Source organism: Mustela lutreola, chromosome 15, assembly GCF_030435805.1.
Source record: "Mustela lutreola isolate mMusLut2 chromosome 15, mMusLut2.pri, whole genome shotgun sequence".
NCBI classification, from domain to species: Eukaryota; Metazoa; Chordata; class Mammalia; order Carnivora; family Mustelidae; genus Mustela; species Mustela lutreola.
The window spans coordinates 50,890,408-50,915,980 of NC_081304.1; the positions used below are offsets into that span (position 1 = coordinate 50,890,408).

Consider the following 25,573-nt stretch of genomic DNA (forward strand, 5'->3'; position numbering starts at 1 on the left):
TTCGGTGGTGCTGCGCGGCCCGCGACGCCGCCCAATCAGTGCCTAGCACTCCCGCCGGCTCCTGGAGGGGCGGGGCCGCGGCGGGCTGTGGCTCTGGAGGGGCCCCTCCGGCTGTGGCGGGTCTGGACTTTGTCACGCCCCCGACGCCCCAATTAGAAAGCTACCTGAGCTCCCCCCAAATGCCTCCAACCCTCGGCCTGGGCCTTTTAGCCTGAGCTGGAGAGTGCTTACTCTCCAAAACCCTTTGTCTCCTTCCATCTGGGCCTGGCTGGGGCAAGGGCGCAACGTGGGTGAGGGTTTGGGGGGTGGGGGTGGAGATACGCGGTGCCTGCGAGGAGGGGGGGGGGGAGTGAGATCCGCGGCTAGGATGAGGCTGAGGCTGAGCGCCAGGGAGAAAGGCCAGGAATGGTAGACTCGGGAGTTTAGCCTTTTGCTGAGGGGGGCGAGGGCGGGGGGGGGGGGGGGTAGGGGAAAGAGGAAGGGGTTTATCACAGAGTGCTGGGGTCATAGTAGGATTCATGTTTGGGGAAGAGCTCTGAAACAGGGAGCAGGAATGGCCTGCTGGGACAGAGGTCAGAACATCTTGACCTTCACGGTGGCAATTCCTGGGGACTGTGCCCATCCCCGTACCTCTTCTCTGGATCCCTCACCAACTCCGGGTTCAATTATGCTAAGCTCACTTGTGAACCCTTTGGCACCTCACCCCACCACTTGCCCAAAACAGAGTTCCATATCATTCCCCAAACCTGGCCTCTTGTGTCCCTGTCTGGGACCAGAAAACTAGTCTGAGGCCAGAAGACGAGGAGTCACTCTAGCCACAACCAGCCCTGCTCATGCTGGCTCTTAATTATCCCTGGAATCCATTCATTTCTCTCCAGCTCTCTGCCTCTCTCTTAGCTCTGGCCACCATCACTGTGTACCTTGACTGATTGCTGCCGCATTCTCTTCACCAGCCTCCCATCCCCATCCAGTCTCACTCCTCCTACTGGCCTTTCTCCACTTGGCAGCCAGAGCAATGTTTTTGTTGTTGTTGTTGTTGTTAAGCCAGAGCAATCTTTCAGAAACCCAAGTCTAACTAAGTCAGCTCCTGCTTAGGAATCTTCTGTGGCTCATCAGTACCCTGAGAATAGGTCCAAACAAGCCCTCCATGATCTCAGTCCTAACCACCTTACCTGTCTAACTCTTTTCAAGTTTTGATTCAATGTCCCTCTGCCAGGAGTCCTTCCCTATGATGTCCTCAGTGCCCAGCATGGGTTAATAGCTCCTCCTAGGGATTTCCATGTACTTAGCATCCGTTTACCTGTGTGTTCCCCCTCTGGACAGGGTCTGTGTCTAATGCACCCAACATGCAGTCTGACACAACATGAGCATGTAGGTGCTCAAAAGATGTTTGTCTAATGAATAATTAGATACGGCACTCGGGTTGGATATGTGGGATTAGAGTTCAGGAAAGAGGGCTGGGCCAGAAAGGCAGTTTTGGAAGTTGTCAGAAAAGACCCATAATTATAAGTGTAGCCATGGGAAAGGGTGAGATAACTCAGAGCAACTAAAGCGGAGGCCAAGGACAGAACACTTGCTTTTAAGGTGGAAAGATTTCTGTATCAAATAGGATCAACTTTGACTCAGGTAACAGAAATTCTACATAAGAGCTTCAGAGAATACAACCCAAGGTAAGTAGGTCAGCTCTGCTCCACAAGGACCTTCCAGAGGTGGCTCTTTCCACTTACTACGCCAGCAACCTCTGGGTGTGACTCTTGTCTTCATGGTTCAAGGTGGTGGCTAGAGCTCCAACCATCACATATGCATTCCAGGCAGTGGATAAAGACAAGGATGAAGAAGAGGGCAAAGGATCCGCAGCAGCTCTCCTTTAAGGAAAGTTCCCAAAAGGTGTCACATGATACTTCCACATATATCCCATTAGCTAAAACTTAGTCACATGGTCAGACCCAGCAGGGAGAAGAGGCTGGGAAATGCAGTTTCCATGCTAGGCGGCCCCATACCCCGTGAAGAACCAAGGGTTGCATCACTACAGAGAGGATAGATACCCGGGAACAACCAGCTGACTCCACCATCGAAAGGGAGGCTGGATGAAGAGGCAGAGTGCTACTGGTATGCCAGACACTTTACATATACGTATCTTATCTTCTCCCAACCTGAGTAGAGGCTGTTATTATCCCTGACTCCTCAAGAAGCTTGAAGAGTTAAGCAACTTGCCTACGGACATACAGTGACCCTTGGCAGAGCTGCAGTTGAAAACTCTTTTCCGTATATACTGGTCTGGCTGGAAAATCAGGAGAGGGTGGGTTCTAGGAGCTGTTGGAAGGAAATCTTTCAACAAAGGAGGGCTTGGTCAACAATGTCAGAGGCCGACAGGCCAAGCAGGATATGGGCTGAAGTGTCTGCTTGGATTTGGCAGCAAGGACACTGTTGGTAAACCTGACAAGGGCATTTAGGAGAACTGGCGGTGGGGGCTGGCAGCCAGCTGCAGAGGGTAGGATGCAGAGGGAAGTATAGAAGTGTAGGTCTTTCCGGAATGGGGACAGGAAGGTAGAGCAGGAAGAGCTGCAGAGGAACAAGGGCCAGGAGGAGGCAGAAGAGAGGAGCAAATGCAGGTATTGGAGAGGAGAGGCAGCCTCTGCTAGCTAGGAGGCTTCTGGGCCAGATAGAAGGGTTGGCTACAAAGGAGGAATCCTTTGATCATTCAGGAAGGAAGGGGGCAGGAGGTGCAAAAGCAGGTAGGACTGGAGAACAAAGGGAGGGAAAAAGGAGTTCCCTTCTTGTAAAATCTAAAGGGTGATTCTTAGCTGGGGAAGAGGGTAGAAAGTCAAGGGCCTGAAGGACAGGGAGAGGCCTGGCCTGTGCCGTCCAATATCATTTCTTACTGCCACTAGCCATGTGTGGTGATTTAAATTAGTTAAAAGTAAATAAAATTAAAAATTCAGTTCCTTGGTTTCACTAGCCGCGTTTTCAACATTTAGTGGCCACCTGTGGCTAGTGACTACCATTTTGGAAAGCACAGATAGAGAATGTTTCCATCACTGCTGTTGGAGAGCACTGGTCTAAATGGAATTTGGTGATGGGGGGGTGGTTCCCAGAGACCCTGACTGGGCACAGGTCCAGACTGCAGGTCTTGCCCACTGCAGGGCCCCTGGGGAATCTTTCCACATTATCTCCATTCAAGACCTTCCTCCCCTCTCTGGGATTCCCTCAAGTCTCTCTCCCGGAGCAGCCAGCCCCGTTCTTATTCCTGCTTTCCTGAGGCCACTCCAGAGAATATCTGCTTGTCTGAGTGCCAGGCCTCTCAAAGCTGTGTTAGGGGTACATGGAGGACCAGAAGGAGCTCCAGTGTTTGGGTACAGTGGCCCATGGACAGAGGTGAGCTGACCTCCAACACTGACCCTGCTGGGCTCAGGGCCTAAGTGTCGACTCACCACTCACCACACTGTCTAACAAGAGATCCAGAGGACCTCAAAGATCTCTCAGCTCAACCCTGCATTCCACAGATGGGGACGCCTAGTTTCAGACAGGGAAAAGTACAGAAGGCGTTAAGTCTGTCCTCATTCCTTTTATTGTACACCACCTCTCACTTTCCCCAGACCTTGTGTTCAGACAGAATTGGTCAGGCCTTGGGTGCTGCGGCTGGGCCATAAGCAGGGGGCGCAAACCAGGGGGTGGCCAGGGCTCCACCCCAACCCGAGGTAGCTGAGTGAGGATTCATGGCTAGAAGGGACTGTCCCGGCTTGACACACTTAGGGAGAAGCCTAGCTCTGTGGAGGTGCTGTTGCGTGGACCATGTGTCTGTACTTGAGGGCATAGGTCTGTCCAGATGGCTGTGTTTGCAGGGCCCCAGCTGTTCAAAGCCAGAGTGTGGATGGGAGGGGGTTGTGCATGTAGATGAGAGTGTACATAGGGTGTGTACATGAAACACCATGTGGCTTGGAAGTACACCACACACCTACTCAAAGCCTGCATCTGCCAGGTCAGGCAGGCCCAGGCAAAATCTGATACCCAATCGGGAGCAGTTCTTAAACTTCAGCCTTTACAATGGCCTGGGGAGTTTGCTATCCTTGCATCTCCGTGGCCAGCCCTAGAAATGCTGGTTCGGGAGATCTGAGGTCGGCCCAGGTGCCTGCAATGTTGACAAGCTCCCTAGGAAAATCTGGGACCAGTAAGAAACAGGGCTCAAGCAGAGCCATCCAATAGAACTTTCTGCAATATTCTATGTGGTCCAATATGGCAGCTATTAGGCACATGTATCTATTTAGCAGTTGTAATGTGGCTGGCTAGTTTTAGGAACTGAATTTTTTTATTTTATTCAGTTTAAATTAATATAAATTTAAATGGTCATCTCATCGTGACTAGTGTCTGCCATATGGGAAAGCATGAACCTAGAGACACGAGGCAGTGCAGTGCTTGAGGACTCAGAGCGAGAAGCACACAGCTCTGATAGAGGAGTGTGAGAGGAGGCCTGCCCAACCCCAGGCTCTCTAGACCAGGAGTGGCTGAGGCTGGAGCAAAGCTCCCTTGTGGCTTGTGGAGTTGGGGCCAGAGCCCAGACTCGAACAGGTCCCTCCCAGTGTCCCCACTGAGCTGACAAGACCCTAGTGCCTGCCTGGCTAAGAGGGCAGAGAGCTCCTGCAGAGACCATTCTGTCCTGGTTGGGACCCCACCAGGGCCCCTGCCTGAAGCCTCATGCTGTGTCCAGTCAGGAGTCAGGGGGTAAGGGTCAGGATGTCTTCATGTTCTCCTGCAGGCTCAGGGTGGAGCTGGTGGCTGCGGGGTCACGCTCGCCCTGTGTAAGCATTGGAGGGAACAAAAAGTCAGCCTCAGAGAAGCAGTTGGCCCCCCAACACGGACATGTGGACCTAAGGCCTCAGAAAGGCCCCAATCAGGGAAATCTCTTACCGCCCCTGACCCCATGTCCTCTGCATACTTGAACTTCTTCTGCTTGTAGTAGTGCCTTTTGGGCAGGATGTGGAGCAGCAACAGGTCACAGAGAACCGTGGCCTGAGGGCAAGGAAGGGGCAGATAGAGCATGGGAATCTTGGGGGCAGGGACAGAACCCTCCATGTCCCACTTCAATCCTTTCTAGCTGGGGGGCCTGGCTCGACCCTGCTCTACCTAGACCTCATATTCTAGAAGGGGGGATGAGGCATTGCATGTCCCTTGGGAGATCAAGACCACCCCCTCCCACTTTGGTCCTGCCCCAGCTCTGGGCCTCAGTTTCTTCAGACATACTGTGGGTCTGGGGTGGTGGGCTGGGCTCAGTAAGGATGTGGTAGCTGCCACTGAGATGTGGAAGGGGAGGGACTGACCTTAGTACAATGACCCTGTGACCCTAGCACTTACCACCCCAAAGATGCCAATGCCAGAGCCAATGGTTGTCATTGTGGGGATGATGTCAAACTTTCCAGCCTGGTGGCAGGGTCCAGGGAAAGAAGGATTAACAGTCAGAAGGAGCCAGGTAGAAAAGGCCTTCCTCAGAAACCCCAAGGCCAGACTTGGGTCAAGGAGTTCCCCCTTGCTACCCTCTACCCCCACCATTAGCCAGCTCCACAGCCTGCTCCGCACAGCTCTGGCTCTATGTGGGGTCTCAGCTGCTGGTTAGAAGTCCTTGGTTTTGACCTTGGCTCTGCTTCCCTGGACAGAGGGAGGTAGTGGAGGAGGTGAGGTCACTGGCTGGAAAGACCTGCCCTCAGTGGTTATCATGCCCATTGGTTATCAGCAGTAAAACTGCTGAATGAAGCCCAGTCAACTTCCTGTTGTCTATAACCATGGACACCCAACAAGCACTCACGGGAACTAAAAACGTGTCTCTGGCTGTCCTTCACACTGGATGCTCACCTTGCCATTCACGAGAATGTCAAAGCGAATCCCAAACACCTTGAAGAGGTGGCGGTGGTTAGTCCCATTCTCCACAAAGTGCCTGGCAAACCTTGGGGGAAAGGGTGAGGTTGTAGAAGAAGGTGTGGAGAACAGTTTGGGGTCCAGTGTTCTTGGAGTCCAGCAGGAGCCCTCAGAGGTCCGTGAGGACAGTCCCATGCCCCCAACACCCCAGGCCTCATTCCAGGAATGCTGTATTCAATCCTCACCCTAACTCTTGATGTCAGTGATTTCCCCTGCCAGTCCTGGCCAGGTGGGCCTCAAAGGGTGGGGGCTCAGGGTGCCAAGGTCTTCTTCCCTGCAGGCTCCCTGCAGTGGGAGTTGCCCAGTTTCCTCTGCTTTCTTCCTGGGGACACTTACTGGGCCTCAAGGGGTTCTGGGAGTACAAGACCCACATAAAAACCCTCAACCTTCTGGGAGCCCAAGGAAGGGTGGACCACTGGGGTCCTGGCAGGCACCTGAAATTGAAGCCTGGAGAGAGGTTTTTGTCCTCATACAGTCCATGGAACTCGTAAATGGGTTTGCAGTGGTGCACATGCCAGTCCAGGTCACAGTTCCAGTCAATGGTGATGCCGACCACCCCGCCCTGCAGGGAAACCGGTGTTTAAAACCCAGGCTTCAGGATCAAGAAACTCCTGTCTTATGCTGGTGCCAGCAATCTCTTGAAGTGGGGAGCATTTTTTTGTTTGAGAAGAGACACTGAGAAGCTACTGCAGGGCAAGGTCCTGTTGCCCTCTCTGGCCCCACCTCCCACCCATCACACTCTGACTTTCTGGTGGTATCTAGAATATACCAGGTTCTTTCTACCTCAGGGCCTTTGCATATACAGCTCCACGAGGCTGACCCTTTCTTATCCTTTGGTCACTTTCCCCAAGAGGCCTTCCCTAATGACTGCCTCTAGTCTAAAAACGTGTGCCTGGGGGCGCCTGGGTGGCTCAGTGGGTTAAGGCGCTGCCTTCGGCTCAGGTCATGATCTCAGGGTTCTGGGATCGAGTCCCGCATTGGGCTCTCTGCTCAGCAGGGAGCCTGCTTCCTCCTCTCTCTCTCTCTGCCTGCCTCTTTGCCTACTTGTGATGTCTCTCTGTCAAATAAATAAATAAATAAATAAATCTTTAAAAACGTGTACCTGTTAGACCCTCTGTTTTCTCCTGGAACATTTGTCACTTTGAAATCATATATTCATTTTGTGTGATTCTTAACCCATCTCTTCTAAGACTATAAACTCTGTGAGAGTGGGGCTGTCTGTCTCATTTGTTGCTAACTCCTGAAAGTTAAAGTGGGGAAGGCAAGTAAATAATGTTGAATTAAAGAGTGAGTCTGTAAAGACCTGGGTTAGGAAGAGAAAACTTGAGAAAGTGAAGCTTTTCTGAGCAAGGTGAGGATCGGGGACAGGTGGGGGTAGGCTGAGCAACCGGAGAGCTGGGAAGTGGTCAGAGCAGGAGAGGAGCTGGGCAACTAGGCAGGAGGTAGATATACAAGGATCTGTGGATGATAGTGAGGGGTGAGAAGTTCCTAGTACAGGTGGCAGGGAGATTTTAGGAACGGGGAAGTCTAACATTCAGCTTTCTGGTTGTGGAAGTGTTGCTCCAGTATAAACCGCCTCCAGGGTTTGGGAAACTGAGGCCAGAGGGCCAAACTTGTTTACATATTTTCTGTGGCTGCTTTTGCTCTCTAACAGCTGACTTGAATAAGGTTGGAACAGAGTCCATATGGCCTGCAAAACGGAAACCTCTGGCCCTTTAAAGAAAAACTTTGCTGATCCCTGTTTTAGATAAATGTGTTGTGAGCAAGTTTTGTGTGTATGTGTGATATCACAGAAAAGAAGCTGATTTCCACCCCTAAATAGGCAATGATAAGAAAAGGCTGATGATGATCACGTGAGAACACGTACCCAGAGTCACCACACGCCGGGCAGTACTGAAGCGCCATCCTATGCATGAACCCACTTGATCTTTGAGACAACCCCACAAGCCTGGTGCTATTATTATCCCCACTACGTAGGTGCAAAAGCTCAGACACACTCAAGGTAAGAGACTAACTAGTCTGAGACCACATTGTTCATTAGGAGCAGAGCCAGGATCTGAACCCAGTCAGACAGGTCTGTGCTCCTTACAAGGTACTGCTTCTCTTGGAACCCCAGGTGACTGTACAGATCCCAGATTCTGGAATTTTCTTTTTTTTTTTTTTAATATTTATTTATTTATTTGACAGAGAGAGAGAGAGAGAGAGAGAGAGATCACAAGCAGCCAGAGAGGCAGGCAGAGAGAGAGGAAGGGAAGCAGGCTCCCCTTGAGCAGAGAGCCCGATGTGGGACTCGATCCCAGGACCCTGAGATCATGACCTGAGCCGAAGGCAGCAGCTTAACCTACTGAGCCACCCAGGTGCCCCAGATTCTGGAATTTTCAAGATTCCTGAGCAGGGCACAGGCCTTCTCAGGGCCATAGAGCATGGAATTCAAGCTGCCTTCATCCCATATTTAAAAAACAGTGTGACCTCAGCAAACATCCGGGTGAAAATGTCTACCCATAACCATTCATTCTGGGCCCCTCCTCTGTGTCAGATCCATACCAACCAGGCTCTGCTGAGGACTCAGGCCTGACCCTCAGGACTCCCCCATATTAGGGACTAAATCCATATAGATACTCAGCCCATACCTGAGAGGCTTGAGAGGGCATTACCTGGGATGGAAAAGCCTTCTTTGACCTGCTGATTCCAGGACCTAGCCCTCCTCATTAACCTGGCACCGTACCTTCTCAGCCAGGGTGCTAAAATTCTGTCCTGACTCCTGTACCACATAGCCGAGCTTGAACACGGGGCACAGTGGGTGCGAGATCTTGTGATAGAGGCAGGTCTTCATGTAGGCCGCATCCACCTCTTCCACCAGGTTGCGCCTACATAGGGGTGGAGAACATCGGTAGCGGCAGGATGCCAGCGGGGTGGCGGGGGGATGGGGACCGCCATGTCCCAAAGCTCTGGAGATTCCTCACATGCTCCACAAACCCCCCTTCCACAGCCCTTGAGACTAAAGGTGGCCCACCCCAGGAGCCCGGCTCAGGCTTCTTCCCCCAAAGTGAAATCAGTCAAAGTGGAAGGTGACAGAGACAGTTGAGACTAGCTGGAGCAGCCTTGGAGTGGGGAGGTGGGTGCCTGTGTTTCTGCCCCCTTTTCCCACAAACCTGTTGACCTTGAAGCGTGGAAAGCTGATGCTGTTCTTGATGAAGAGTGTGAAGTTCTCGGCCTCTTGGAGAAGGGCAGGGCTGGAGGACACCGTCCTCACTTACTCTCCTCTCCTCGGGGGTCCCCCATGTGCCCAACAGTGTTTGTTATGGGTATGGGGGTATGAGAACCCATGGGATCTCCCTGGTGCCCTGGAGTGGTGGCGGGGGTGGGGGGCCATGGATGTGCTGTAATGATGGACTCTCAGGTCCCTTGACCAGGGGCCAGAGGGATCATTGGCTTGGGCCATGCAGATGGGGTAAGTGTGGGGCTGGAAGAAGGGAGGACAGATCCTTTCCAGAACATGGATCCAGATGCCCCTTTGTCTGGGCCGGGGAACCTGCTCCCAGCTACCTGGATGGATAAGGCATTACCGTGGGACGTTGTCATCCACCTCCACAGGACACCAGCCAAAGATCTCACATGTCCGCACAGTGTCATTGAAAGCCACACACTTGCCTGTGCGTATGCCTGGAGCAAAGGAGGAACCCATGGGTGTCCACTCCAAGCTGGGGACAGAGAGGAGGCCCCTCATCCCTGAGAGCCCCCAGTGATGGGACAGCAAAAGCCAGAAGCCTGAGGACAGAAATGTGGCTGGGTCTGGCACAGGGCAGGCCAAGGTTAGAACGGCAGGAAGGGAGAGAGCAGGAGGGACTTCCTGGTGGTGGAAGCCTGGAGCTGAACAGGGCTTGTGCAGGGGGACAGGAGGAGGCCAACCTTACCTTGGGCCTTCCTTTCTGCCTTCCCTGGAGTGCAGCCACTGTCTTCTGTGCATGTACCCCCTTCTGGGTGCTAGGGGAAGGGAGAGTGGCTGATCCCAGGCCTCTCAGTAGTGTCCTAAGGAGAGCCCCTCCCACCACCAGAGCCCTAGGGAAATCATGAGGCAGTGTTAGCTTTGGGGTGAACTTTGCTTCCAGCTTCCTTCCCCAGTACCCTCCCAGGACCCCTCTGGGCTCATGCCAAGCTATGCCAGTGTCACCTGGCAGGGACCAGAGACGTTAGGGCTTGTGGACTGGGTGGGCACCGTGGCTCAGCATCTTGCTTGACACACAGCTGGGAGGGAAGCATCACTATCAATAGCAGACTGTTACTTTGTGTGAATCGATGCCTAAAATTCCACCATAGCTTTGCCCTGAGAAAGCCTGTCTTCAGTGCCCAAGGCAATTTCCTCTTCCATGATATTTTCCCCTGTAAGGAGCAGGGAGAGGGGATGGATGGCGGTCCTCACCTCTGCACAGTAGCCTTGAGCCTGGTGGGGGGTCGCAATGAAATTGGTCATGATCACGAAGGAGCTGTCCCCCTGGAAATGAGGAGTAGGGGAGGGAAGCACAGAGCTCTGAGTTGGGAGAACAGCCCCGAGAACACAAACACTGGCCCAACAAGCCCCTGGAATCCACCTGGTACCCAGCAGCCTCCATACCCCGTGACATCAGAATGGGTTGCTACTACAATCTATTTTTGCCCCTCATTGACAGTCAGGGAAGCTGAGGCCCAGAGGGAGAGGGGAGCTGCACTAATCCACTATGGAGATTGGACAGAGTCCAACCCCCACTCTGAGCCAGGCCCTGTGGGTGGAATGTATACCCCTGAGTAAGCTTACCTGGGCGGGGAAGACGTAGTCAGCTACATCCCAGACCTGGGGGCCCAGACCTGGAAGCTGCGTCACAGCCAGACCCTTGAGTTTCACAGACACGCTGCTGATGAGGCCACTTGAGGTCTGATAGCCCTTCTCGTAGACAAACACCCACCTGTGGGGTGTTTTGGGGGTTAAAGGAGTCAGAGCTGGGCCAGGCCACTCAAAGATGGCATGAGGTTATATGGGCTGCTGTCCTTTCTGGCACCAGCTAGACATTTCAAATATTTTCCCTTCCCCTCTCCAGATGAGTCTCTGAGCCATTCTCTGCTTCTAAAGCTACATCTGGGCTGGGGGCAGGAAAGCCTCACCTGCTTCCCCGGGCTGGCCTGTACCTAATGTTCCCCCCGTCTTTTTACTAGGAAAATACTAATTCCTGGAGAGGAGATCCACTGAAGGACTCTTTCAGATCCTTTTCCAAGAGCAGGATTTGCTGAGGCCTAGAGACCAAGCTTCTTGGACCATAATCCTCAAGCCCAGAGTGTTCCTTCCTTCTTGAGATTCTTCCATTGAGAACTAGCAGAGCATGATGGCTGAAAATCTGGCCTTTGTTGCCCGAGAGGATGGATTGGAATCCCAGCTACACTACTCATGGGCTGCATGATTTTGGATAAGCTATTCAATCCCTCTCTGCCTCAGTTTCCTCATCTGTAAAATGAGAATAACAATAATAGTACTATTTGTACTTGCTGTGACTTACTGCATGTAAATCACTTAGAACGGGGACTGGCATGCAGTAAGCACTCCATAGAGATTAGCTATGATTATCTCAGCCACGCTGGGAGCTCCTGGCAAGGGGGACAGGAAGGAAACAGAGGGGGTAAGTGGCCCTCTGCATTATGTGGCCCCAGTTGAGGCCCTTGTGGAGTGTCTCAGGATGGAGGCCTCCCAGCTTTCTTTCTTTCTTTTTTCTTTTTAAAGATTTTATTTATTTACTTGACAGACAGAGATCACAAGTAGGCAGAGAGGCAAGCAGAGAGAGAGGGGGAAGCAGGCTCCCTGCTGAGCAGAGAGCCCGATGTGGGGCTCCATCCCAGGACCCTGGGGTAATGACCTGAGCCGAAGGCAGAGGCTTTAACCCACTGAGCCACCCTGGCGCCCCGCCTCCCAGCTTTCCTAGAAAATTCTGGCCTTTCCTTCCTAGCATGAAGAACCCCTGTTCCTTTGGGTTCTCCATTTTCTGTCTGGGAGAGTCAATGAAATTAACCTCCCTCCTAGCTTTGGGTGTAGGGAGGGTGGGGCACATTACCAAGATTTACCAACCACTGTTCTATTGCCCCTAGCAACAGGGATAGGTCCAAAGATGGACACACAACCTGGGGAGTTTCAGCAATGAGGCTAGGATTTTTCTGGGAGTTATTGGGAAAGAATCCTTTCTATTAGGCAACTAAGCAAAATAGGCATAAGACCAAAACTATGGTTCGTCATCTTGCTATCTCACAGAGAGATAAGTCTAAGAATGAAGCCAACTTCGAGGAAAGTTAGGCCAGGAGATGGAAGAGGGCAGTCTCCTGACAATGGTTGAGGACCCGGATCTAGCCAAGCCTGACTCATGTTAAAAAAAACAAAAAAAAAAAAAAAAAAAACTACTTCTGGACTTTCCTGTTACACAAGCTTAGAAATTCCCTTCTTTATTTAAGGCAGTTTGGGTTTGGTTTTTGTTGTTTACAACTGAGAGTCCTGGGTATTTCCTTCAGGAAAGACTGTATGATGTCCACAATAGCCAAACTATGGAAAGAGCCTAGATGTCCATCAACAGATGAATGGATAAAGGAGATGTGAGATACACACACGTTCACACACACACACACACACACACACACACACACAGGAATACTATGCAGCCATCAAAAACTCTGAAATCCTGGGGATGCCTGGGTGGCTCAGTTGGTTAAGCAGCTGCCTCCGGCTCAGGTCATGATCCCAGCATCCTGGGATCGAGTCCCACATCGGGCTCCTTGCTCAGCGGGGAGCCTGCTTCTCCCTCTGCCTCTGCCTGCCATTCTGTCTGCCTGTGCTCGCTCGCTCTCCCTCTCTCTCTCTCTGACAAATAAATAAAATCTTTAAAAACAACAACAACAACAACAACACCCTGAAATCCTGCCATTTGCAATGATGTGGATGGAACTAGAGGGTATTATGCTAGGGGAAATAAGTCAATCAGAGAAAGACAATTATCATATGATCTCTCTGATATATGAGGAATTTGAAAGGCAGGGCAGGGGGGTGGTGCAGGGTAGGGAGGGAAAAGATGAAGCAAGATGGGATGGGGAAGGGAGGCCAACCATAAGACACTCTTAATCTCAGGAAATCTCAGGGTAGCTAGGGCGGTAGGGGGAGGGATGGGGTGTCTGGGTGATGGCCATTGGGGAGAGTATGTGCTATGGTGAGTGCTGTGAAGTGTGTAAGCCTGATGATTCACAGACCTGTAGCCCTGAAGCAAATAATACATTAAATGTTAATTTAAAAAAAAAAAAAAAAAAGACTGAATGGAGATGCAGTGTGACTGTGTTTGAGTGTGTGTGTGACCATTTGTGGTACCCATCAGAGTGTGTAGCTCTGTATCTCTGGGGGAAATCTGTGGCTCTGACTGCCCAAGCAGAGTTCAAAGACCCTCTCCTGTGTCCCAGAGCTCAGGTCTCATTGCAGTTCTCTGGACATATTAATCTCAGAGTCAGTGCTAGGTCTCTGAGGGTGGTCTCCCAGCCCCAGGCTCCAGGAAGTCAGCCCACCCAAATTTTCCTCTTCCCTCCCATGGTCTCCACTTTATCTTCTCCAGGCTTCTCCCCCAGCTTGGCGCAGGAGGGGCCCTTCCCAAGCCTGAACATGGTCACTGCTGCCCCCTGCAGGTCCCAGATGGCACCAGGCAAGGCAGGACAAAGGCTTCCAGTCCTAAGTGATTCCAGCCTTATCATCAGGGAGACTGGGCGCATCACCTACCCCTACCCTCCTCAGCCTCTTTCCTCCAAGGAGGATCCTGACTCCATGCCCAAGCTCAGAGGAGCTTTTGGGGATTCTGGGGAGCTTCACCATGTTCTGAACCTCTCTATATAGTGGAGTAACCAAGAGTGTGGCCCCCTGTCTATATAGTGGAGTAACCAAGAGTGTAACCAAGAGTGTGGCCCCTAACAGAAGCCATGATTCAGGTATCAGCACTGCCACTCACCACCTGTGTGACTTTAGCCTCACCAGGCTAAAGGCTAAACCTCTCTGAGTCCTGGCTTTCTCAGTAAAACAGATGTGGGCACTTACCTCAAAAATGCTGCTTTTCATTCAATAAATATGAGCAAGACCCTCCTATGTACTGAGCTATGGGTTGGGTCGCAGGAAGAAAGCAAGTCTAAATGACTGGGGGATTTCCCATGAGTTCTCCTTAAGGAAATTAGCATCCAGTAGGCACATAATAAATAATCCTCTTATTTTCACTGTCTTGAGTCTGCAATTCCCCTTAATATGTTCACCTGTCCCCCCATCCCCCTGGCTTCTCAGCCCCAGATTTTTATCTCCACTTCTGCACTCTCCCTGGAGATCCCATTCCACACATTCATTTGGTGATTCAACAAGTATTTATTGATTGAGTCCTTATTATGTGCCAAGCAGTGTTCTGGGCACTAAAAATACAGAAGTGAACAAAGCCAACCAAAATTCTGCACTCAACAGTCTTAAATACATTTCTGTATGACACAATGTTTTGTGATACCCATTCCTTCTCCCTCCCTGGTCCCTCACCGTAGACATCATCACCCTCACCGCAGGTACCTCAAACTCAGCTCAAACCCTTGCAAAACAACCTGGCAATTCCTCAAGAAGTTAAATATGGAATTACCACTTGACTCAGCAAAATACCCAACAGAACTGAAAATACTTTCTTATAAAAACTTGTACACAAGTGCTCACAGAAACATTATACATAAGAAGCAAAACTGGAAACAACCCTAATCACTATCAACCAATGAACAGATAAATCAAATGTGACATATCTATACAATGAAATAGTATTCAGCCATATAAAGGAAGGAACTCCTGACACATGTTATAACAAACATAGGACTTTACAAATATTATGCCAAATGAAAGAAGCCAGACACGAAAGGCCACATATGATTTTATTTCTATGAGATATCCAGAGCGGGCCAAGCAGGCTGTAGAGAGAAAGAATGAGGAGTTATTGCTAAGGAGTACAGAGTCTCTTTCTGGAGTAGTGACGCGTTGTGGACTAGATGGTGGTGATGGTGACACAACTTTGTGATTATACATACAAACAAGCACTGAACTGAATATTCCTAAAGGGTGAATGTTACAGCATTTCACTAATAACAACCTGAGTGCCTCATGTCCCCTGCAGAACTTGCCCCTCTGGTGCCCTCGTCTTGGAGGACGGCACTATGCCTGCCCCATCCTCCCCAAAGCCTCACACCCTCATTTCCTATTATCCCCACATTCTTTGTGGCCCTCTCTTGGCTTTCATCTAAGGACCAAAAGGGGTTTTTCTGTGAGAGGCTGAGACACAGAGGAGCTGAGGCAGATGCCAGGGCAACTGGTGTGGGGATGCGACGGTATGTTATGGCCGGTGGGGACACAAGGTGCAACCATGGGCAGGCGCTAACCAGACCAGGCAGATGCTACGGGGTACAGCAGCCTTGGGAAGAGGCAAGACCAGACTCCAGGCCCGGGAGGGATTGAGTTTAGAGCTGGGCCCCACACTGAGTGTTTGGAGATTAGTCTACATGTTGTCTACAGATAAATTAGGCTGACAATTCATGTTTAAACATTTTTTTAATGACTCACCAACCTCTAAATACCAAAAGGCTCCTTTTGCTCATAAATTCCAATTTCTCACTGCTCTTAAGAAGTCAAAAACTCTGGCTGTGCTGGGCCGTGAACTGCTGCAGCAATATTGGGCAGAAACTAAGCAGTGGGCACCCCCTCCACACACACACACCTCCCTGGTGTGGGGCTCACCAGGATGACTACTTCTGTTTTCCATGCTCACTGCTTCTGCCTTGGCATGGCGTCCTCCTGCCCTCCTGCTCCCTCCCCATCCTCTGCTTGCCCTGGGCCTTCCCCTGCTAGACATCCTTCTATGGCTCCCCAAAATCTGTAGGAGAAAGCTCATGTTTTTCAGCCTGGCATTCAGAGGCCTGAATCAGTGGCTGTACTCACTCTTCCACCTCCTTTCCCTTGGGTCCTTTCATGCTCCACAGCCTAACCTTAGTGAATCTTTTACTGCTCTTTTCCTGCCCCAGAGCCTTTGATCGCTCTCGGATTTCCAGCAGGAGTACCTGGACCACGTAGACACATGACGAGACTCTACCTACCAACAAGGGTTTTTCATTTCCTTGGCCATAACAATCGGTTTTGTAGTAGGCATTTGGTCTGATCCCTGCCAGTAAGAATTAGATCTGGAAGTTTTGCTGGAAGTCTGGAAAAAGAGATAGTCTTATGCCCTAGAGATGGCTAAGCTGGTGAGATGTCAGGTTGCAGATGCTGGTGGTCATTTTGTCACTATGAGGACAGAGAGACTGCCTAAGAATGAAGCCCAGAAGATAGTAGAGCTGGGAAGAAGAGAAAATCCTGGCTAGCTTCTTTGGAGAACCCAAATGGGACCCACCTGAATTCCCCATCTCCCTGCAGAACTTGCTCTTCCTGTGCCCTCAGCATGGAGGAGCTGGCCAGGCCTGAAGCCTTTACTGATTTTTTTTTTTTTTTTTTTTCAGTTGCATAAACCACTCGATAGCCCCACTCTTCTCTAGGAACCAAAGGAATACTGGATAACTCACCCTCCACGCCTCACTTGTCCTTTGGTCACCCTGTACCGCACCTCTGTTGCATGGATCCCGGCACAGCAATAGGCACAGAGAAGATGCTGTAGAAATGTCCCTGGATGTCTTTTTCTGATCAATAATTTGTATCTATCCTTATTCCTGATTGGTATGCTGAGGGACCCATTTAAACATCTCAGAAGCATGCAAACTCGAGAGCTCTGTGTGGAGGTAGATGAGGGAGGAGGGGGGTAGTGGCAAAGAGAAAGCCAAGAGCAGGCTTGCCTGGCTTATAGCCCCCAGGCTTTTTTGCTCAAGGCTGGTTCCACCACACTGTTTTCTCTTCCAGGAAGGTTTACAGGCTCCATTTACCACGTAGCATTCACAAATCCCATTGGGACCCCCTGTATACCACAGCCAGACCTCTGTCCTCCCCAAACCAGAGCTCTCCAGGCAGGGATATATCCCAGTACACTCCTTGTTTGGGCCTCTTAGGTCATGGATGACAGCCCATGTATACTGCCTCTATACTGAGTTACAGAGAGCTCATCACCTCCCAGGAGACGGTTCTGACTGCAAATTAACCAATCTGAGACAAGAAGAGTGTGATCTTAGCTCAGACCACCAGGGCCTCAAGGCCCACTTGCTCTCTCCATTTGCCATGGACTCCCCAGAAGAGTGTGACTGATAGAGAACACAGCTTCAGTTTGCCTTCTCAGTGTCTGCTTGGGTTCTCAACATCAACCTCTCTGCCTCTTAGTAATTGGCCATCTCTCAGTCTCAGGACCTCTCCCTTCACCTGAGTGGTTGTATGTCAGTGTCTGTCCCTCTGTCTGGTTCTGTCTTTGTGTCTGCCCACCCTCCATCTTGTTGGTGCCTCTGTCTCTGGAATGCGGGAGTCTGGCTCTCCTCCCATTCTCGCCTTTGTACCCTGCAGCACCCACAGGACCAGACATTCAGACGGACAGGGGCCTTGGGAAGAGGGCTAATTAAGGAAAGGCATCCCTCCTCAGAAACAAGCCTGTGTACAGCATCTTTAGAGGGTTCCCCCCAAACCTTGGTCCATGGAACAGTTGGGAAACTAAAACTCAGGAGAGTGAGACCAAGTCCAGGCCGGTTTCTGTCTGCAACTGAGCAGTCAGCAAAGCAGCGGGCAGAGGCCAGACAAGGATGCTAGAGACAGCAAGAGTTATAGTCAGAACAGAAAGTCTGGGCTTGAGGGTGGGGTTGTGAGGGGGTGGGTGTTGTGGGGGACCCTGCCTTCCGCTCTCCACTGTATGACTTGGGCATGTCAATGCTCCACTCCCAGGATGTTTCCCTTCCAGGCTGTGAAGGCCAAATTTGGAGCCATGCAGCTGGATTCAAATCTGGTTCAGCCTCTTTCTGGTTGTGAGATCCAGACTAAATCACCCAGTGTCTCTGAGCCTCACCAACCCTGAGGAGGCCACATCCATGTGGAAACCGAGTAGACTATCCTTGGAGGGAGGAAAGCAAGGAGGGAGGAAGGCAGGTCTCTGTTACTGGAGGTATGTGTTCAGGACCGGATGTTGGCTTGCGGGATATGAGGAGTGGGGTGGGGGGGCTGTCACTTTCCCTCTCACAGTCTGTCACCAATGCACAAGAGGGCCCTGGCCCTGCTCCCACTGCTGACTTAAAGCAGAAATAAGGGGCAATAGGGCCACAGTGAGGACCATATTCTCCAGCCTCTTCTGGTGAAGCATGGGCTAGGCCTGGGCTGGCCTAGAAGGTCAGGAATGCAGCTAATGCTGAGCGTTTAGGCCCATCCTGTGCTTGGTATCAGAGCATCAGTGTCCCATTTTAACGTTCTCAGAGCCCTAGTGAGGTGGGAAAGGAGAAGGCAGTGCTGAGGACTGGGGGTCAAGAGGCCTCAGTTCTAGCTGGGACTTGCTATGTGACCACTACTCCTTTCTGGTCCTCAGTTTTCCTCACAAGCTCAAATGGCATTACAGATGTCAAATTGGTCTGTGAACGGGAGGGAAGCAGAGGCTGAAAAGTGGCACAGGGTTAGGTCCTGGTTTGGACTCCACCTGAACAGCTCTGAGGCCTTGGGGGCCGGACAGGGTAGAGGGAGAGATGTTTTGGATATCACAGGCCCTGGAGGGACCAGAATGATATGGTCACTGTCTGGCCTCCTAGTCAGCCCACGCTGGGCTCTAGTCCCACAGCAAAAATGGGGACATGGACAGGAGAGGGACAGGGCCCTCAGAATCCCACAGCACAGTGATTCTGCCGGGTGCCCCCAAACCCCCTCAGCAGGAGCTGAAACTCCTTCATTGGCCCTGGGAGCTCCAAGAACCCTCTGCTGTATCACCCTGAGTAGACATGATGCCCCCCCCCCGCCCCGCCGGGGCACCCACATCAGGTGCCCAATCACCTTAGCCACAAGACATACACATGTGGGTACTCAGACACAGGGAAACACCCAGCAGCCACCCCGTAGGCATGTGCCCAGACACAGAACACGTGCATCCACACAGAGCTCCAGGTATGACACACATCCTTACACACACCACCATGCACATGTGTGCTCACGGAAGCACACATATGTGTAAGCCATGGTCAGGCCTGTCCTGGCTCCCAGGTTGGCCAGACTGCAGGGGAGCACTACCTTACTTCTTCTGCTTCTGCTCTCCTGGGACAGTGGGACAGGTCTCAAGATGCTTAGAAAGGAGCAGTCATCCCTGGGACCAGAACTGACCTCCAATCCCTGCCTGACAGGCCACCATTAAGGTACCAGATGTTCTGAATTTGGAAGTTTCTTTACGCTGGGGGTTTCAAGTATCTGAGGATGCCTCTAATTTAGGCAGGGCAGGTGGGAACAGGGCCTGTCCTATAAAATGGGGTTTGGCTTTGAAAATGGGGTGTGTCTCTGCCTGGCATGGCAAGGAGGGTCAGAAGTAGAAGGAGTCTGGTTGTGGTTTGCTAGGGCCCTGGCCTCCGGCACCACTCACCACTTGAGAGACCGTTAATAGTGAGTCAGTTCCTCAGGGCCCAACGGCTTTGCCTCTTGTTCACCATATGACCCAGGGCAGGACTTCCCCTCTCTGCCAAACTGTCCCCATCTTGACAGTGAGTTTGCAGGCTTTCATTCCTTCTGAGTAACCCTACAGTCTGTTAGGGAGGATGACAGCCAAGGAAGAGGAAGAGGCGCTCCTTGGGGTCATGGGAGCCTCCCAGAGCCTGGAGGAGAGGCCCAGGTTGGAAGCTGGTACAAGAAGCGTGGCAGGTAGGGGGCCCAGACTCACCCAATGACGTAGACCAGAACCACAAGCTGGATCAGGCGGAAGACGACGCCCACCTTCTTGTTGCGCACGAGCACCATTCGGGGAGTGTCATACTCAAAGAAAAAAGCAGCCAGTTCATCCTGGAGTCGCTGTGCCATGGTGGGCCAGGCTGGGGCCCGAGAACTGAGTCCTTTGCACAGCCTTTGCTCTTGAGGTGAGCCGGGTGTCAATGCCCACGTCTACAGTGGAAGCCCGGGGGGCTTCCTGGCCCCTTAGGAAGGGTAGGGCAGAATAGGGCAGCTGGGGCCAGAGGTCAGGAGTCAGGGGTCAGTTGAAGGCACTTGGCTTGAAAAATAGAATCCTTGGGTGATCAGAGCAGCTCTTGGCCCCTGGCAGGCAATGGACTGCGAGCCAGCAGCTTCTGTGGACAAATAAATTCCCAAAGATAGATGGGGGCGGGGCTGCTGGGGCCACCCAAGTCCAACCCCACAGCTCCTTCTGGCTCCGCCTGGGCCCTGCTGAGCCTCCGGAAAGAGGAGCTGTTGGCAGGAAACCACGGGCCACCCGTCACAAGGCAAAGATAAAGCTGCCAGCCCCCCATGAACCTGGGGGAACAGAACAAGGCCAGGACTTGGGTGGAGTGGCCTCAGGCTGAAGCCTTCCCCAAACCAGGGACCCATTCCGAAATCCAAACATCCTCCCCGTTCTACCTGTGTCCCCAGGTGGGGAGCTCAGTCTCTGGGGGGTTTGTGGCCAGGAGAGCAGAAGAGGAAGCAGGGCCATTTCTGGAAGTATCAGCTGTCTGATACTTCCAGTGCCTGCAGCAAGACCCCCACCTCTGTCCTTATAGCCCAGCTTCTGTCCACCTGTCCCTCTGAGTCCAAGCCTGGCCTTTGCCCAGTCAACCTTAGCATTGGCTGGCATCTCTACAGCTCCTCTCTTCTCTCCCATCATTTGTTCTGTCCCAGCCACATCTCCACCTCCCAAAAAACAAGCAGAAGGAGGCAAGTGCCTAGAAGATTCAGGGGCCACTTACTGCCACTGGGCTCCTGAGACAAAAGTGGGAAAGCCTGACATTGACATCAGACAGCCTCAGTTAATATCATTGGCTCTGCTGCTAGCTGCCTTCGAGGTCTTGGGTAACTTGCCTCACCAGTCTGAGCTTGCATCCTCATCTATGAAATGGGGATGATAATGGGATTCCCCTCCTTGGTAGAGGCCCCAAGGGGATGGGTCCCAACAACACTGAGGACAAAATCCTGAGGCTATTATTGATCTTAAGGTATAGACCCTCTGCAGACCCTGTCTTCAACCACAGCCCAGGGCATGAATGCAAGGGCCCCAGGGGACTGGGGGCCGGACAGAGGTATTACATTTGCTTTTGGAGCCCTAGAGCTGGAGGTCTCCCCTGACCCAATGCCTTATTTTGCAGATGAAGAAATGAACTCAGAGAGGAGAAATGAATCGCCCAAGCTCACTCTAAGCAGTACTAGAGGCCTCAACTTGAAGCAGGAAGGCCTCCCTTGTTGGCCATCAACCCTGCCAGGTGTTCTTGGGGCTTCCTCTGGAGATGGGAGATGGAGGCTGGGTGTCCCCTGGGGGTGTGGGTAACTCCCCTGCAGTCCAAGGTGCCTCACTATGAAGGCTGATAGGAATCTTCTTCCTGGCAAGCCTTTAACTGGGAAATTGCTCTAGGCAAGGAGCCAGGCTTTGGGGCTGGAAATCCCAGCCGCCTGTCTAAGTAGAGCTGCTTTCCTGGCAGCAAGGGCCTCCACAGAGGGCAAGCCCATGGCCCCTTCAGCACCCTAAACCAATCTCCCCACTCAAACAGATCAGCCTCATCAATCAGGCCCAACTGTCTGTCCAACATTACCTTCAAGAGGGGCAGGTCAGAACCATATCCTGGGCTTTCTAAAGAAAAAATCCAGAGATGCTAGGAGCCAGGCCTGTGGGTGCCATGTCCTCTTGGCCTGGTCTTGATCCCAGAAAAAAACGGCCTATTCCCTTTCCAGGTTGATCCCATGGCTCTTGGGATAGCAGGTCCCAGGACGTGAATTGCTTGCAATCAAGCATGGGGGTGGGTGCTAACGCTGTACAGGAGCTGTCTCTGTGTCCCCCTCCACCCATGATTCCTGAACATTCAGGAGGGTAACAGGCACTAGATGAGGTGGGCAGAGGGGAGGAAGGAGAGGAAAGGAAGTCAGACAGTCATTCTCCAATCTGCACCTGCCCTTTTCACATCATCACCATGATCTCATCCACCTCCTCCATCACCCCCTCTCCCCACTTCCAAGGAGCCAGGCTTCTGACAGATGGACTAATGGAAAGATGGCTTCCTTTGCCTGGCTAAATTTAGCAACCACTGGACCACAGAGGGGCCTATGCCCATCCCAAAGGCCAGCCCAGGTCTTCAAGCAGTTCAGCACAAGGCTCCGATGGGTCTCCTTAGATACTCAGACACCCTTGCTTGGAAACACACACCTGTGTGTGCTCCTGTGCTCCTGTTAGAGCCTCAGTTCTGACCCTGACAGTTAGCAAACAGACTATCGTGGGGGACTATCTCATTTGGGATGGTCATATCCAAAGCATGCCCAAAATAAAAAGAAATAAGAGCAATTATATTCATCTTCCCAATTATAAATCTCTTTTTTTGCTAATAACTTTGCCAGAGTACAACAGGCAGCTGCTAGGACCAATACCTTTCACTGATTCTAAAATACACCTTTCCATCCAGGCCTATGCTTTCCCTCCTTGCCCCAACTCTTGGCATCCCCAAGAACAGACATCTGTGATTATTCTAGGCATCGTCAGGGGGTGGTACAAAGATGAGCAGGGCCAGGGTCAGAGTTTACAGAGGACACAGTACTTTCATACTGAGCAGATTTCTTTTTTAAAACAGTCCCCCTGAAGTAGGTACTGGAACCCCCATTTTACAGATAGGGAAACTGAGGCTCTAGAAATTGAGTGGCTTGCCCAAATAGCTCCCATGTCTGCTTGTGGCTGGAAAGGAGGCTCCCCAAAGTCTGAGAGTTTGGCCAAGAGCCCACCCCAAGACTCCAGCACTTGAGAGCTGCTAGACCTGCCTTATAAGCCCAAAGGCCGAGTGGCCAGCTCCGGTAGTGGGCCAGACCTTGTAGGGAGACAAGGCAATGCTGCCAAGCCCTCAGACCCAGGACAGCCTTCTCTGCCTGGCTAAATTTAGCAGTTCTGTGGAGTGTGGAGGGGGCCTGTGTCCACCCTGGAGGCCAACCCAGGCCCTCAAGGGGGTTGGCACAGATTCCAGTGGGTCTCCTTAGCCATTCGGCATCCCAAGGTTGTGGGGATGACACCTCTGCTTGCAGACTTCAGTCCAATTCCCCACGCTGGGCATGTCAGTGTCCCAGGGCTCACTCAGTGCCACTCAGCCCCTTAGATGCTGGCTAGAGTAGGGCCCTGGGTCAGCCTAACAGAGACTGTCAAAGGGAGGTTGTGGGAATGGGGATCTATAGGGAAGCTGCAGCAGAGGTCCTCGTGCTTTGTTTCTCCTCTTGCCTAGACCTTGCACAGCTCCTCCGGCCTTTTCTAACCATCCCCACCCCCAACTATGAGCTCCTTCTCCCCAGCATCTGAGCCATCATAACCCTCTGGTTCTCCTCCATCCTTTTGGGACATTTCCTCTTGGTCCCCGTCCTCTTCCTGTCCCTGGAATGTGGGGACTCCTTGGGGCTCATCCAGCTCCCTGCCCCTCAAACACTGAACACCCCTTGGGAGACTTGCCTCCTTGCCTCCTGAGGTTGCTGAAACCTCTAACACCCATGGCAGCCACATGCCCACCCCCCTCCTCTGGCTCCTACCTCTTTCTTTTCTTCTAAATCAAGCTGTATTGAGGTATAATTGATGTACAGTAAAATGTACCCATTGTAGACACACACTTTAATGAGTTTTGACAAATGCATATAACCCCTGGCATCATCATCTGTCACCCTAGAATGTTCGCACCTGCTGTTTCGCTGCCAATCCCTCCCCGACCAAGGCAATCACTGGTCTGTTTTGTCACTACAGATTTGCTTTGCCTTTTCTAGACATTCACAGAGGTGGAATTGCACAGTATGAGCTTCTTTAGCTCAGCACAAGGGGTTAAGCTTCATCCACGCTGTGGCATAGAGCTGTAGTCTGCTCCTTTTGATTGCTGAGCAGTATTCTGTTGTGTGGGCATACCACAGCTTGCCCGTCTCCTGTTGATGGTTATTTTGGTTGTTTCCGGTTTGGGGCTATGATGAGTAAAACTCCCAGGGTTCAGCTCTTTGTGTGCGGATTAGGTCTTCATTTCCTAATTTTGCCCTTCCATTCCTCCCAGTGAGCCCCCAACAGAGTCTCTCCTACCCCTCTGTGGGGTACAGTGTGGGAGGCATGGGGAATAGCACAACAGGGGCCGATGGAGGGGGCAGGGTGAGGCCTTGGGCATTTTGGCAGCTGCCTCCCTGAGCCAGTGAGAAGTGTGCCAGGGCTTGCCCTGGAATTCCCTCTTGGGTGAGTGGCTGTGAGGTAGGAAACCTCTGTTTACCTTGGCTGCTCAATCTTGACCTGCGAGGCTCCATGCTGTGGACTGGCAGGGCTGCACTTGTGCAGGCTGGTTATGAGCTCCAGCAGCTGATGGGAGTAGCAAAGCTGGTCTGTCTCCTAGCCAACCCTCCAAACCCATCTCCGCTCCATGCTCTGACCGCCATGATGGAACCAGCTAGACAGTCAGGCTTTTAGAGACCTTCGGGGTCTTCATCTGTAGATGGGGCCCTCACCCCTGCCTGGCCCACCTAAAGGAGTCAGTCGGGTGCCCAGGGAGATGAGGCGTATGGAATGGTTTTGGGATCTGGGGGGCCTCCCGGATGGACTGTGCAGAAGGAAGAAGCCTTCTGCCCATCCTTGGCTCCTACTGTGAACTATGCACCAAATGTTGCCCTTCCCAGAAATAAAACCCAGGAGCTCCTGAAGGTGGGTTTTGTCTCTTCCAGACATAGCACCTAGGCAGCTGCACAGAACCCCCGTGCCCAGAAAGGCCCTGCATTTCGTTTTCATACTCTGCTGTCCCTGCTAGGAAACTCTTAATTGCTAAACAAGGGATCCACATTTTCATTTTGCACTGAGCCCCACAAATCACATAGTCAGTCCTGCCTCTGGATCTTTGGGCAGGGCCTGATTTCCCTTTGCAGGGCAGCTGGGCAGAAGATTAGATACAGAAACTTCATGAGTGAATCTACCCTCCAGAGGAAGGAGAGGAAGGAGACAGGGACATATCGCTATTCGTGCCACAGAGTCCCTGCTCCTAGAGAGTAGGGCTGCCTGAGTGAGTCAGGAATGAACACCAAGCAACCTCTCCAAGGTCCCTGGACAATCTGAGTTGAGGGAAGCCTTGGGGAGGTGTTCTTGAGCTGGGCCTAGGAGGGCAAGAAGTCAATGGCATCCTGGGGTTCAAAGAGGGCAAGTAAACAGAGAGAGAAACCTCAGGGAGAGATGTAGGACCCAGGGAATGGCCAGGGCTGGAGGCTCCTGATACTTTGGCTCTAGGCCTAGCCCTGCCCCAGGCTGTCATGAACCCCTCCCAGCCTGTTTCCCCAGTGACGACATTTGAATCTTAACATGTGCAAAGGGCTTTGAACACATACACAAACTATCAAGTGCTGTCTCTGTGAGCAGAGTCGTGCATCTGCCCTTTGAGTGTGGGTCAGGAAATCAGTGCATCTCCTGGGTCTTGTCTTAGAAGACAGCAATCCCTGGCTGGCAATGTGGGAACCCCAGACCCTGGCTCCAGTTTCCTGATGTGAGTGGGTGTGGGTTGTGGGAACCCAGGTGAACACACA

At 52.0% G+C, this 25,573-nt stretch overlaps 1 protein-coding gene across 1 annotated transcript; it reads right to left on the bottom strand.

Annotated features, from left to right (window-relative positions):
• Positions 1-3,550: 3,550 nt before the first annotated feature.
• P2RX1 (purinergic receptor P2X 1) lies at positions 3,551-25,479 on the bottom strand. Its single transcript, XM_059150184.1, has 12 exons — positions 19,761-25,479; positions 10,700-10,847; positions 10,328-10,399; positions 9,822-9,891; positions 9,474-9,570; positions 9,060-9,140; positions 8,633-8,774; positions 6,342-6,469; positions 5,845-5,935; positions 5,350-5,415; positions 4,906-5,007; positions 3,551-4,792 (listed from the first exon to the last, which is right to left on the bottom strand). The coding sequence occupies exons 1-12, from the start codon at positions 19,895-19,897 to the stop codon at positions 4,727-4,729; spliced, it is 1,200 nt and encodes a 399-aa protein (XP_059006167.1). The 5' UTR covers positions 19,898-25,479; the 3' UTR covers positions 3,551-4,726.
• Between the last annotated feature and the right edge of the window lie 94 nt (positions 25,480-25,573).

What these genes read in the sequence shown, in the direction of transcription:
- P2RX1 (XM_059150184.1), bottom strand. Translation starts at nt 19,897, where the DNA reads ATGGCACAGCGACTCCAGGATGAACTGGCTGCTTTTTTCTTTGAGTAT. An exon ending in GTGGATGACAACGTCCCACG is followed by an intron (nt 9,141 to 9,473) that starts GTAATGCCTTAT and finishes GGTGTCCTCCAG; the next exon opens with CCCTGCCCTTCTCCAAGAGG. An exon ending in AGGACATGGGGTCAGGGGCG is followed by an intron (nt 4,793 to 4,905) that starts GTAAGAGATTTC and finishes ATGCTTACACAG; the next exon opens with GGCGAGCGTGACCCCGCAGC.